General features: G+C 38.1%; 1 protein-coding gene across 5 annotated transcripts in view; it reads right to left on the bottom strand.

Moving 5' to 3' along the window:
• The window catches only part of LOC107094621 (ras and Rab interactor 2-like), a 76,538-nt gene that overhangs the window by 22,834 nt on the left and 39,919 nt on the right, over window positions 1-13,785 (bottom strand). For 4 of the 5 annotated variants that reach the window (XR_001481690.1, XM_015390360.1, XM_015390361.1 and 1 more), the window contains exons 5-8: window positions 12,332-12,521; window positions 12,148-12,262; window positions 8,092-8,164; window positions 7,514-7,605 (exon numbers count right to left, since the gene is read on the bottom strand). Coding sequence is in view for 4 of the 5 variants with exons in the window: in XM_015390360.1 (XP_015245846.1) it covers window positions 7,514-7,605; window positions 8,092-8,164; window positions 12,148-12,262; window positions 12,332-12,521 (470 nt within the window). In the remaining variant the exon portion in view is untranslated. Of the gene's footprint in view, window positions 1-3; window positions 214-7,513; window positions 7,606-8,091; window positions 8,165-12,147; window positions 12,263-12,331; window positions 12,522-13,785 lie in introns of those variants that run through there. The other variant, XM_015390363.1, reaches the window with a different exon arrangement.

Genomic DNA, 13,785 nt, shown 5'->3' with positions numbered 1-13,785 from the left:
AACTAAAAACTTCCAGCTGGATCTTCTTCAACTCAGCTGTCTCCTTTAAGCGATCAGCCTGGAGCAGACCCACAGCGAATATGCTGGCTCTTCTTCCCTGAATGCCGACACACATTCAGAAAAGAGGGAGTTACCCATGCTAATAACAGAGAGGGAGGGGCCCTGAGAGAACACCGCAGAGCAAACAGTTCCAGTTCCACCACTCCCAGTCTCCAACCAGCACTTTCAGGATCCCTTTCTGTGGTTTTCACTGCCTTATGTTCATGACTTAACTACCTCCCAACTAAACACACATGCTGCAGTAATAAGTTTAAATACAGCTGTCCTGTATTGAAGAGTAAAGTTTAAAATTGCGGGGCCTAAATAACACCCAGCAGAGGCGTGGATGAGGTGATGACTAATGCTGACATCTAAAAATGGAAACATCCTCTCTCACATTTCTAATATGACTTCAGCTGTCCGACAGTGTCTTCATATCCGGAGCCTGAGGTTTTCTGTGCATGTGAGAGCCAAACTAAACACCTAAAACGACACAAAAGCGTAACTATAAGCAGAAACGTATATAAATAGTAGTGTTGTTTGTTCTGTCAAAGATGAGATCAGAGGAGAAATCTGAAACCAGCGTTTCAGCCTCATGTTATTGTTTGAGTCTAGGGCTGCAACTAGTGAGTATTTTGCAAATTTTATGCAATTAATCCGTTTATTTTTTCGATTAATCGATTAATAATTGTTAGCAAAAGGTCGTTTAAAGAACAGTTTTTGTGAAATCAAACCAGGTGAAAATAAAACTTTTCCATTTGAGGAGTTCTGGATAGAGCAGATTGACAGAAGAAAAAGATTTGCATCTTAAATGCAAAGTGTTTACAACTTTGGTATAATTGTTGCTGTAAGTGGGTCGCTCTGTCAGCTAAAGGCTTACTCTAGAGTCTCTGTACAGTTAATGATTAATCGGTTACTAAATTAGTTGATGATTATTTCAAAACTCGATTAATCTGATTTACTGTTTCAGGCCTAATTGAGTTGCAAAATAAATCTGCTACACTTAAAGAAGCAATAAAAATAATAATACAAATAGTATTCTAAACATAAAGTTAAAAGTGAATTAAAATGTCAGGAAATGTTCATATTTACTTTGTGTCTTTGCAGGAGGCCTGTGCGTTTTTGCCTGGAGTATACTGTAACTTTAGGTTGGTTGAGGTTCCCTCCCCTTCAGTCTTTATTTCGTTGCTTTTTTCTTTGTTTCCACAGCTTGAATTCAATTAAAATGAATGAATAAGGTTATTTGAACATGAAAATCTGATTAAAATGCTTGAATCTTTTTGTTGCCTCATTCAAATAACGACAGTGTGATCAATCAGAGCTACCACTTTTAATGAGCTTTTAGTACTTTGTTTTCCCAATACAATGTGTGTATCCAACCCTGGTGTTACTGAAAGAGTTAAATGTGAGAAACAAGTGTTCATTTCTTGGTTTGTAATATGTTGTCTTGCCAAGCAAGATTGTTGTTAATTAAATCTGAATTAGAATCATTTTATGGGACTAAAGCCATAAAGATCTCCAGACTGAAACTAAACTACACTGGGACAGAAGTATAGAGGCTCCACATTGAAATGGTCAGATGCGTTTGTTCTTTTTTTAATAATTATTTCTTACATTTGATGTTTAAAGAGTTTAAAGATGTGGACTAATGATTTTCATAGTTTATGCATCTGATAAGGAAATTGCTGGGAATCTTTCTGAGGCTTTTATATTGTTTATGCTGATATCAGAATTATATCGTATTGAATGGAAATATGGAAATATATTGTAATACAAGTTTAGGACATATCGTTCAGCCCTTGTATGACTAATAAAGACAATTGTTAATTGTTTTTCTTTTTTTACTACTGTGAATTTTACATTGACAGGACTAAACAGGAGAAGATGGATGGATTGCACTCTATATACCTCATACACCTTTTCTTCCTTTGTGCACCTTCTGTTTCTTTATTAGAGCCGATGTCAGAAGTGAGTTTCCTCATGGTTAGATCAATAAAGTTCTATTCAATGGCGTAACGACACAACAATAGGCCAGTAAGCAACACTATCTGGGTGGGCCCCTTATGAAGTACAGCACCCCACCCCCTCTAAGAGGTCGGGGGCCCGTAAGCAACTACAGTCTCTGCTTACCGATAGTTACGCCATTGGTTCTATTCATTCATTTATAAAATAATATATCAGACACCCCTAAAATGGTTCTAATTGTGTTTTATTTTGGTTATTCAATTTGCATTTAGTTACACTCTCATCCAACTATCATCTGTGATTATGTTGAGAACTCATGTTCCTCGTTTAGACTGAAAACAATATGTTTTATGTCTTTATTTTTTGTCTTACTTTACTCAAAAATCTAATCAAGTATTGAATATTTTACAGGGTTCTCATATTGCGTTTTAGTAATTCAGTGATTTTAGTAGCGTGACAACCCAATCTGTAGGTGCAGATGGACGGCAGAGGTCCCTGGGCTTCAGCCATGAGCTGTTGTTATGGAAACGGTGAAAACAAAAAAGTAACAAAGAGTTGGACGGGCGGCCAGAAGCCATCAGAGTGCACCACACTGTAAAAAATCAAAATCTAGATAAGTCACTTTTTCTTAAAACAAGTGCATTTGTTCTTGGATCGAGGAGGTAAAAGAGACATTTTGCCAATGGATCAAGACAATTTACACTTAAAAAAAGAAAACACAATTGCATTGTCTTATTTCAAATGCATGTTATTTAATTATCTTATTTTAAGAGTAAAAATCCTCATTTCCTTGACAAGCTATCTCATTAACCTACTCAAATTAAGGGTAAAGACTCTTAATTTAATACATTTTTTAGATCCTTTTTCCAGTGCATGATCCCTCAAACGAATACAGGCTCGTTTTCTGATGATGATGATGATGATGATGATGATGAACTCCTAAAGTTTTTTTCACCTTTTCACCAGGAAGAAACCAGAGGCACTATGTTTTTTCATTTTAGTATTTTGATCCATATTCAGTTAATTATAGTTAATATTAATATCAGATTTATATCATATTAATATTAAGAAATATATAATGGTATAACTTTTGGCCATATCTTTCAGCTCTAGGTCAGATCTTAAAAAAAACTTTGAGAAAAAGAAGTTATTAACAATAAGAATGAATCCTTACTGATGAGGATCTGGTCCTGAAGATTTGATCCAGTAAACTCCAGAAGCTCTAAAGATTAATAGATCATTATTTTCCCTTTGCAAAACAGCCTTTACAAGCTATGAACCTTCGTGACTGAAACAAAGAGAACCAAGATGGCAACAGAGAGCAAATTCTGCACTCTGACTAATATGTATGATTCAGTTTCAAAGAATTTCATGCCAACGTTTTATAAGCTGCTGCTTTCCTTAGAGCTTTGCCTCTAGAATGAGTCTCAATGAAACTTAGTGTTGTAGCTTTAGAGCAACCAACAGGCTGACCTGAAGCCACCAGAACCGCACTCTCCAAAGACTATAGTGTAGATAATGAGGTGCAGAGCTGCAGTTAGCCTCCAATTGCTCTGATAAATTAGCTTTTTTACACAGCAGCGGATCTCAGGCTCCTCTTTGTCTTTAAACAGAGGACTTCCAGTGTTGGAGTGACAGAAAACAAAACACAAACTATGCATGCTTCACACCCACATCCACTAAGAGGAATGCTGTTGAGCAAACCCAGCACTAAGGCTTCATTTCTTCATGTTGGGCTGCCATGCCTGCAGTGATGGTATGCATGTATGGGAGCAATATTGTTGCAAAATTATTTACACATGTGTGGAGAGTTGTGTCTCTGTATCTCGATTTGTGTGTGTGTGCAGCGGGAATTGAGAATGTGGAAATAAATCTGGAAATGTGTGAGGAGATTTGTGTGTCTGTACAACAATCTCCAAATGTGTAAAACTACTTGTGTGTGTAATCTGCTTTGCAAATGTGTAAAAAGAATCAACAAATCTTTATTCAGATCTAAAAATGTGTACTAAGATTTGCAAATATGCACTAAGATTTTCAAATGTGTACTAAGATTTACAAATGTGCACTAAGATTTGCAAATGTGCACTAAGTTTATTGAATGTGCACTAAGATTTTAAAATGTGCACTAAGATCTGCAAATGTGTAGATCAATCTGAAGTGTTTTCGCTTTGAGACCCAGAAATACAGACACATCATTGGTTATAAGTCAAGAGTTTTCTCGGCAAATGCGTAGAGGATTCGTATGTGTAATTTCTGGATTTGCTGCCCTGATCACAGGCTCACAGGCAGCCTTTTTTTTGTTTGTTTGTTTGTTTTTTCCCGGCTGCAGAAGATGACGTGACGAGGAAACATGGCTGCTAGCAGCGAGATGGATCGGACGTTTGAGGCTACGAATAATCCATGGGTAAGCGACTTTAGTTGAAAAAAAAACCAAACAAATGCATTTAAACATATTTATAATGTAATACAAAGGTGAATTTGTCATGGATAGTCTAATTTAGGTAACGACTGAAGCTTATGCACAGGACTGTTTGCTCCCAGTTGTTAGCTCTATCACTCTTGCTCTTTTAGAGGAGAAGACACAAAAATTACAGTGAGCAGACATCCCAATCTCTGGGGACAGTCCCTGTTTTGTACGACCTGTCCCCGACTAAAGCTGTCCCCGGAAATGTTCCTGATTTTACCGTTTTTTACGAATGGGGGGGAAATGTTGCGTGTAGACTGGCATTACGGTAGAAAGAGCGTGTGAGGGTGCTTTGCACAGAAACAGCTGTTTGCTTTTTGGAACACGCATAGATGAGGAGCAGAGCGCATCACTTTTAAAACAGATGAGGAAGAAGTGAAGAGTTAAGCACATTTTCCCAAAGTAAGAGTTATGGTATAAACCGGATAAGGTTATCTATAAAATCACGTGTGTAAAGAGAGCCGACCAACAAACTGCTTGACTTCTAACCAATGGTGTGTCTGTATTTCTGGGTCTTGAAGTGAAAACCCTTCAGACATAAGTGTGTCTGTGTGTGCTTACAAATTGATCTACACATCTGCAAATCTTAGCACACATTTGCACATCTGAATACAGGTTTGTGAATTTTTTTTCACACATTTGCAAAGCAGATTACACACACAAGTAGTTTTACACATTTGCAGATTGTTGTACAGACGCACAAATCTCCTCACACATTTCCAGATTTATTCACACATCCTCAAATGCCGCTGCTCACACACAAATCGAGATACAGACACACAACTCTCCACACCCGTGTACAAATAATTTTGCAACAATATTGCTCCCATATTGATGTATTTAAACGGCATGCAGGCTGCCTTTCCTAAAACACAGAGATGCGATCCCATGATTTCACCCAGCAGGCTGATCCAGTGAAGTAGGACAGAAGCTGAGGCGAAATTACTCAGCTGATGCAGAGTCACAACTGCTGCAAAAAATATGTATTTATTGAACACTTAAAAACACATAAAAGAAAAGCAGAAATCCTGAATTACATTCCGGGTAAGGAAATAGAATGGTACTAAGCTAACTTAAAGTTTTAAAACCTGTTCTTCTCTTACCTTCCCAATTTAAAGTCTGTTAAACAAAATAACAGAAAGCCAATGTTTAATTTAGGATGGAAAAACATTGAACCCCACTGATTTCCCCACCCACACTTGTTGCTGCACTGCATGACCTTTTTAGCCATCTTTCTAAAACTTGTAAGAATTAAAATGTTTTATTTGGAAATTTTGAGGTGGTGAAAAAGGCAGTTATGTTCCATAAATAACAGCAGCACTGCTCGTCATTCTTTTACAGCAGGCCAATTTTTTTTAGAACCACATCCATCAACCTATGAGTGACATTTCCGTAAAGCAGTAGACTGCAGGCTACCGGAGCTGAAGGTCTGACTTATTAACCAGAGCAAAAACAACTTGCTCAACAAGTTTCATTTTATAAATGGTAAATTGGGGACAAGATATAATAACATGGTGTGTGCATATTTCTATGACTAAATTTGACGCATCTATTCTCTTTTTGTATTTGTTCATTCTATGCACCCTACTCATACCATCGAAAGTGTTACACTATTATATACCTATTATAATTGTTAATTGGGGGAGTGGTAGCTTAGTGGTTAGGGCATAGAGCTTGGAATCCTGAGGCTGTGAGTTCGAAACCCACTCCCACAGACTGTCACTCTGGGACTCTGAGACTGTTAACCCCACGCTGCTTCCCGGGCGCTGCACAATGGCAGCCCACAGCTCCCCAAGGGATGGGTTAAAAGCAGAGAGTTATTTTCGTTGCGCTGCACTTGTGACAGTGTAATGACAATAAAAAATGCTTGAAAAAATATCAATATAATAGATTATTACAAAACAAAGTTTTATCAATGTTTATTTTATTAGAGGAGTCATCACCCAGGAATCTGACCTTGTGTTTCGTTAAACCGTGTTTTGGTGTTGAGCTTCAGCTAAAAAACTGGAAAATGTGTTGCGAGCGTTTCACTTCACGTGAACTTTTGATCAAACCAAAAAAGCCCCCAAATAAGGATTTTGGTCCTCCTTCTGTACTGATGTTTAATCCCAGAAGGGTGCTAGCATTAGCCTGCGTAGCTATAACCCATCCTGTCTCTATTCCACCAAATGTGGCAAATCCAAGAGACTCACCTGCAGGCGGTCAGTGAATCTTTCTGCTTGTGTAACTTTTTACCCATTGAGGAGGAGAGCGGGAAAACTGACTGCTAATGTTTCCTCTTCTCCTTTTGTGACGTTTAATGGCAGTTGGCAAACAATTTAAAAGTGCATTACCAGTGTGGATTGTGGTAATGCTAATGTCTCTAACGCTCCATCTACATAAATGCATGGGCGGACCCATCCATCCCTCCATCCATCCATTTTCCATCACGCTTATCCCAAGCGGGGTCATGAGTGGTGCTAGGGCCTATCTCTGGCTGTCTATAGGCGAGACAGCAGCAAGAAGGTTGCAAGTTCGATTCCCGGCCCGGGGTCTTTCTGCATTTTTTTCGAACTCACAGCCTCAATGTTCTCCCTGAGCATGCGTGGGTGTTCTCCAGGTATTCCGTCTTCCTCCCACAGTCCAAAAACATGACTGTTAGGTTAATTGGCTGCTCTAAATTCTCCTTAGGTGTGAGGGTGTGCATGCATCTTTGTGTGTCTCTGTGTTGCCCTGCGATGCACTGGAGACCTGTCCAGGGTGGACCCCGCCTCTCGCCGGTAGACAGTTGGAGATGGGCACCAACGACCCTCGTGACCCCGATTGGGATAAGCGTGATGTAAAATGGATGGATGGGTAGATGGATGGTCTGCATCCAGACTCTCTGATCTTTTGAAACACATGGAGTGTTGAACAAAATAAAAGGAGCCAATTATTTTCTTATTTAGCACATTTCTGAGTGAGGATTTAAAACTACTATCAGCCCTGGGTGATGGTTTGTCCCAGACAGAGCAGAACGAAGGTTTGTGTTAACATAAAGCATCAGCTGGTTCCAGTTGAGTTTACCTGCGCCGAGTTGAGCCACCTCCTCCAGCTCCTTCTGGGTCTTTGCAGATGAAATGGCCTCAGGAAGTTTGAGCGTGAATGGCAGGATGTCTCTTTAAATAAAGGGAAATATAAAGTTACAAAATAGGATGTGGAAAATCAAAAACAAAAAAACCCCTTAAAACAAATCAGAACAGAAAGTAAAGCGTGTCGTTTTTCCAAGTTACTGCCTACAGTAGTTCAGTGAGGCCGAACGGCTGTTTGGTTGGTAAAAACACCCTGAGAGCTGGCATAGAGAGAAGTGAAAACCCTCCTGAACTCGACCAACTCTTTATTTCCATTACGCAGCCAGATATAAAACCCACAAACGTTGGTACTTTTTCTAAAAAAAGTCACAAACTTCTCTAAACATTAGTAGCATTTCAATTAAACCTGATTAAAGGTACATGTTGGAGAACATGATGAACTATATATGAATGGGAAAAACCGTGCTTTTAATGTTTTGTTTTGTTCTCTGTGCAAACTGCTGACTTCACCAATAATATTTGTATGGCGAAAGTTTCCATCCTCTTATAAAAGCGGCAGTAATGGTTGTTTACCTGCTTACACAGTAGAAAGCCACAAGGTGGAACAGATCTGCAAAGCTGATCCCAGATCCTTCGATTGAAAAGGCTGCAAACAAACAAAAAGCCCAGGGTTCAATGGAAATGTGTCGGAACTGAATGTTTATGCTGCCTGAAACAAGAGCCCAGTCTGGAGATAATCTCTAGATATTTTAAGAAATGTAATAAAAAAACAACATTTTTATCAATGCTACTTAGATCAGGAGTCGACAACCTGCCGTTCTTTAATGCCCCCCTTGTGGCTCCCTGGAGCTTTTTCAAAAATGTAAGGTCAAACAATCATCTATGTTTCCAATGCTGTACAAATGTGTATAATAAATACATTCAAACAATAAATGTAAACATTTCTTTGAGTGAAGATAGGCGTCATAGCCTGTGACACACGTTTCAGCACAGCGCCGTGCCAGGCAGGTGGCTGTTATAAAAAAAAAAAAAAGCGGTTAGTGTGTCTCGGGCCATGGTTCCAAAGGGGAAAAAAGCAAGATAGCTGATAGGAAAAGAGGATTCAAAGAAGAATGGACTGAATCATTTGCTTTGCAGAAATTCCGGATAAATGACAGGAATTAAGAGATTAGATTAGATTTAAGATTTGATTAGATTTAAGAAGTGGATTGCATCTCAAAAATCCACTACTGCTGCTAGTTTTGTTGCAAGCATTGAAAACCGTCCACAGATCCTACAGGTAGTGCTCTGATGCAGGGATGGGAACTTTCTTCCATTTCCCCCCCAAATACTCAAAATAAAAATAACAAAAAATCTATGATTTCATCAAACTAAAACATTAGTATTGTCATGAAATTTAAACTTAGAGCACCAAATATCGTACAGCAGAGTCACATGACGTTCAGACATGATTTGCTCCAGGATAAACATTTAATCATGACTGCTTAATATATATTAAAGCCCAGGTAGTCCTTTTTTTACAGTGGGCTAATACACTTAAAGCCTGAGTTGCCAAATGAGGCTTATACTTTTACATTTTTTGTGGCTCCAGACAGATTTGTTTTTTGTATTTTTGTGTCTAATATGGCTGCAGACCACTGAATTAGATCAAACTTAACCCTATATTTTGTTTCCAAAATGTTTCAAAGCCCTAAATATTGATTCAAATTCTTCCACTACTTCCACCAGTAGCACCAAATCGGTCCCACAGCATAATGGTGCCACCACCATTCTTCGATGTGAAACCCTAACTTTCAACCCTCCAAAAATGCTTTTATTCTCTGTTGCCATATAAGGCCAAACTGTAACTCATTTGATCAAAACGCAATTTCCAGAATGCATCAGAATTGTCCATGAGGTCCACCTTTACTGATACAGATGTTGGAGCAGAAGCCTGCACTTTGCTAAAGACCCTCTCACTAGATGACATTGACCTTGATTCATTGGAGATGCGCTTGAACCCCTCCTGTTTCTCAACATCCTGACATCCTCCTCTCATCTGAGGGCTGCAGGTCAGATGGTCCACACTTTTACACTAATGTTTGTTTCATCAGGAAATAATCATAAAACATGCCACGACTGGTTCAGGAAGGCTTACGTCAAACTCCATGAAAGGCCTTCTAAAAGCTTCAGCTCGACTCTGTTGAATGTTTATAAACAAGAATTCCATCCATGAATAAATGATTGGATGAATGAATGAACGGCAGAAAACCAACCAAATAAATAACCTATTTAATTATGAAAAAAAATCCACAATAAATCCAATTATTTGTAGCAGCTCTAGTTTATAGGACTAATCATAATTAAAAGGTGGATTACCAATCTAAGGATAGAAGACGCTACTGTATGGCTACAACTATGGATCATTTTAGGTATTTATCTATCTATTGATTATTTTTGTGGTTAATCAATCAATCTAAAAGAGATAGTTTTAGTAAGCTCACATTTATAAATATATTAACGTTTGGGATATAGAAAAGAAATTAAATGAATGAAATATGACAAACTTGTTAAAAAAACATGCTATACATATAAATAAATATATATTTTATGTTTGTTAATGTTTAAAGTTGATATTTGCAGTAAGTTGGTTATTCGTTTAGCAAATGGTACCATTTTAGATTCTGTGTATGATTATTCTTTATGTTTCTTTCAAGAATTCGGAGCTCAACAAGCACTAAAAAGACTGATTGTGAATCCTGTTGCTTCTCTGATCTCATCTTTTCACTCAAACATTAGAAATCTTTGTCTCCTGTTTCATCACCTGGAAGCCACTCTAGGCTCTTGATGAAAAATGGTTTCTATCACTTCAGAAAATTTGCCAAGTTAAGGCCAGTTCTGTCAAACTGTGATCTTGACCTCATGATTTATTTTATTTTTTCTTCTGGATTAAACTACTATATTTCTCTTTTAACACAGCTGCTCTAAATGGCCTCCAGCTGGTTTAAAATGCTGATGCATGGCTTTTAATTCAATCTGCTTGGTCAGACTCCCTAATATGTTACCGGTCCACTGTGGCCCCACACCTCTGGCTGCACTCTTTGGGTCAGAACCTTCTCATGGCTCCAAGGAGCTGCTTTAAAACCGGAGAAGATTAACTTCCAACCAATTGCTCTGAGATTATGGAATGAGCTTCGTCTGTCCCCTCATGTTCTCTCCTCCAAAAACTAACTGAAGTCTTTACTTTTTAGGCAAGCTTGTTGATTGTGCTTGGTTTTTCAGCTACACTGTAATGTAATATTGTACTTTTATCTAATCGTTATCGTTTGTCTTTTTCTTTTTTTATAAAGCTCTGTGTTTTTATATTTTACTATTATTTGTTTCCTATTTCAAAGCATCTTATATGCAGTATGGACTTTAGGCAACTATTTAATTCAATAACCAAATTAGTTGATTATTTCAATAACTGATTAGTCATTTCAGCTCTAGAAAAAAATTGTAAGCAGCTCTGGAAAAAAATAAATAATAAAAAGAAGGGAAGTGGTTGTGTGCTTGGTTCTAAAGTAACACAAAAAACCTGGATGACAGGCAGTGTGAGGTTCTGAGCCAATCAGAGGAGGGCACAGTAACCTGCTGGTTGCTCAGCCTGCCTCTGATTGGCTTACAGACCCATGACTTTTCTTTGATCTGTAATGAGCAGAGGAAGGAATGCAAACGAAACCTTACTAAATTCATAATGAACCTCAGAGCTATGCATAAACAGAAACCTAAGTAATACAGGAATACAGGCTCAGGACCACAACTGCACAATCCTGAGGTACAGGGATTTCCTTATGATGTCATGTTAATTATCAAATTTTTACTGTTTTAGGATCAAGGATGATAATGTTGGGAAAATAATGAACTGACTGATTCAGACAGGCTGAATAAAACTGCCTGCCTCCTTATATAGGATTATCTCCTCCAGTTGAACCTATTCTGTGTCATTAACATAAACTCTAAATACATTTTCTTGTGACAGAATGAGGTAAAACATCAGAGAGCATGAATGCTGCAGGCCAGTAGACAGCTAAAGCTGGGGGCATTAGAGCTTTTAAAGCTCCTGTTTTTAACTGGTTTTAAACCCATCATGCTAAAATACAGTCGGTAAAAGCGGAGGAAGGTTTCTCTATGACTACTTCTGTTTTTTAAGGCTGGGGTCATTTCAGGGAAAAAAGTCTACAGCCGCAGCAGTGCAAGTTTTCAATGTCATGACCCTTCAAATAAAAGCATTACTGTCTAAACTAGTCACCTTTCTAAGGTTTAAAAATGTATAAATGTAATAATATTCTAGAGGAAGGAATCTTAAAAGTCAATCAGATCTTCCTAATCCTTTATTCCTTTATTCTAATTATTTCATTCAGACACTAATAAATAACTCTAGTGCTACTAGTGAATCCGTGTTGACCAAACAGCCTGCGGACACACTTTCATTTCTCTTTCCTGAGGGTGAATTCATGAAGTCAAACTGCAAAGGCGGAAAGGAAACGTCATGAGAGGCTGACTCAGTCTGAAATGAGGTGAATAGTGAAATAAAAAAAAAACAAAAAAAAACCACAAAAGCTGAAACCCTTTCATTGAAATCTATAAGAACAAAGAGGTCTGACTTACCGTACTGACTCTCTCGGATGTTGAAGTGGCTGATGGGACTTTCTGAGTGATCCTCATCCAAACGCACAGACAGAACCTTCTTCTGCAGAACCGCCGACTTTCTTACCAGAAACACCTGAAAGAAAACACGATGAACCACGAAGCCCGCCTTCATAATATTCAACCCGATCCAGTGACCTCTCACCCCTGGAGGCTGTTTGAGCAGAATGGAGGACGCCTCGTCTTCACTGACCGCAAGCAGCAGCCACACCTGATGAGTTTCAGTCAGCCGGTCCAACACGCTCATCCTTCTCCGCAGGGAGTCATAACCAGAATCCCACTCACCCACCAGCCCACTGCAGTGGGGGGGCTGCAGGTAGGCACCACCCTGCAGCCTGAAAAAAAGGGAGAGACAGCCAGCCCAAAACAGCTGTATCATCTGCTGGGAGAAACGAAACAAATACTGCAAACAAACTAGTAGAAGAAAGAATGTCATCTGTAAAAAAGTGCAGTCAGCAAACGTCCCGTCTGATACTGACTAAATTAACCTAAACGAAATAAATCAGGTTTTCTCCTCCAGCATAGATGGAGTCAAACAAAGTTAAGTTTCCAAAGCAGACAGGGATCACAACTTTGGAGAAGTGAGAACTTTTCTCAAAAAAACAAAACTCCATGTGCCTGCATGCGTGCAGCAAATCAGCGGAAATAAACTCTCAACCTATTGTCACCCACAAAAGTAGGAGGAACCTTAATAATTATTACACAACATTTCAATCATGTGTTACTTAGTCATTCACAAAAAAAAACCCAAAAATGTTTAATTTATGTTGCAATTTAATTTTTTTTAGACAGACATTCCTATTTTTATAAGGCACATTTTAAACTGAGTAAAAAACTCTTAAGTTTATTTGCCCTTACAGCAGGTAAATAAATTGATCCAACAATGGAATGAGTACCGGTATATTTACAATTAAAATTAGATAATATGATGTTATGCACTTGAAATAAAATCATTTAGTTACATTCTCTTTATTTTAAATGTAAATCATCTTATTTTAATATTTAACTTGTCTACTTTCCTGCTCAAATCAAAGGAAAACACACTTAATTCAAGAAAATTTAATTTTCAGTGCAAAAACACTGGTTTGTTTTAAACGACATTAAACCAACACTAAAGCTCTTGTTGACTCCCCCTTAGGAATGCGGAGTCAAATCCCCATTCCTAAGGGGGGGACATCTTCTTCCGTTTTGTTTTACTTTTTTAGAATTGTGTACAATGATAATGTGATCAAATATATTTGTGATATACTGTGCAATCCTAATCACTTATTGTTTTAAGAATATATATGATGATTTCTAGAAGTCTTACCATATGCAGCTGTCTCACTGCACTGGTGGATTATTGTCTTTATCTTAAGGTGAATCTTCTGAAAAGTATATTAATATTCTAAAAAAACCTGATGAACAAAAAAAACTTTTTGCCTATATCTAAGGCTGTAAGACTTTGTTAGATCATCTTTTTTAACCCACATAGTTAATAATGGGGTTCCACAAGGTTCCACAAGCAGACCAAACCAGATGAAAGTGCGCATTCAGCGTCTGCTCTGCCAATAATGCAAGCGTAGAAGAAGAAATGTGCTGTTTACCTGTGCAAAGAAA

This window comes from Cyprinodon variegatus, unplaced genomic scaffold (assembly GCF_000732505.1).
Source record: "Cyprinodon variegatus isolate N-32 unplaced genomic scaffold, C_variegatus-1.0 Scaffold494, whole genome shotgun sequence".
In the NCBI taxonomy this organism is placed as follows: Eukaryota; Metazoa; Chordata; class Actinopteri; order Cyprinodontiformes; family Cyprinodontidae; genus Cyprinodon; species Cyprinodon variegatus.
Note: the sequence above shows the minus strand (reverse complement) of the source record. Positions and strands in the feature narration are given on the sequence as shown.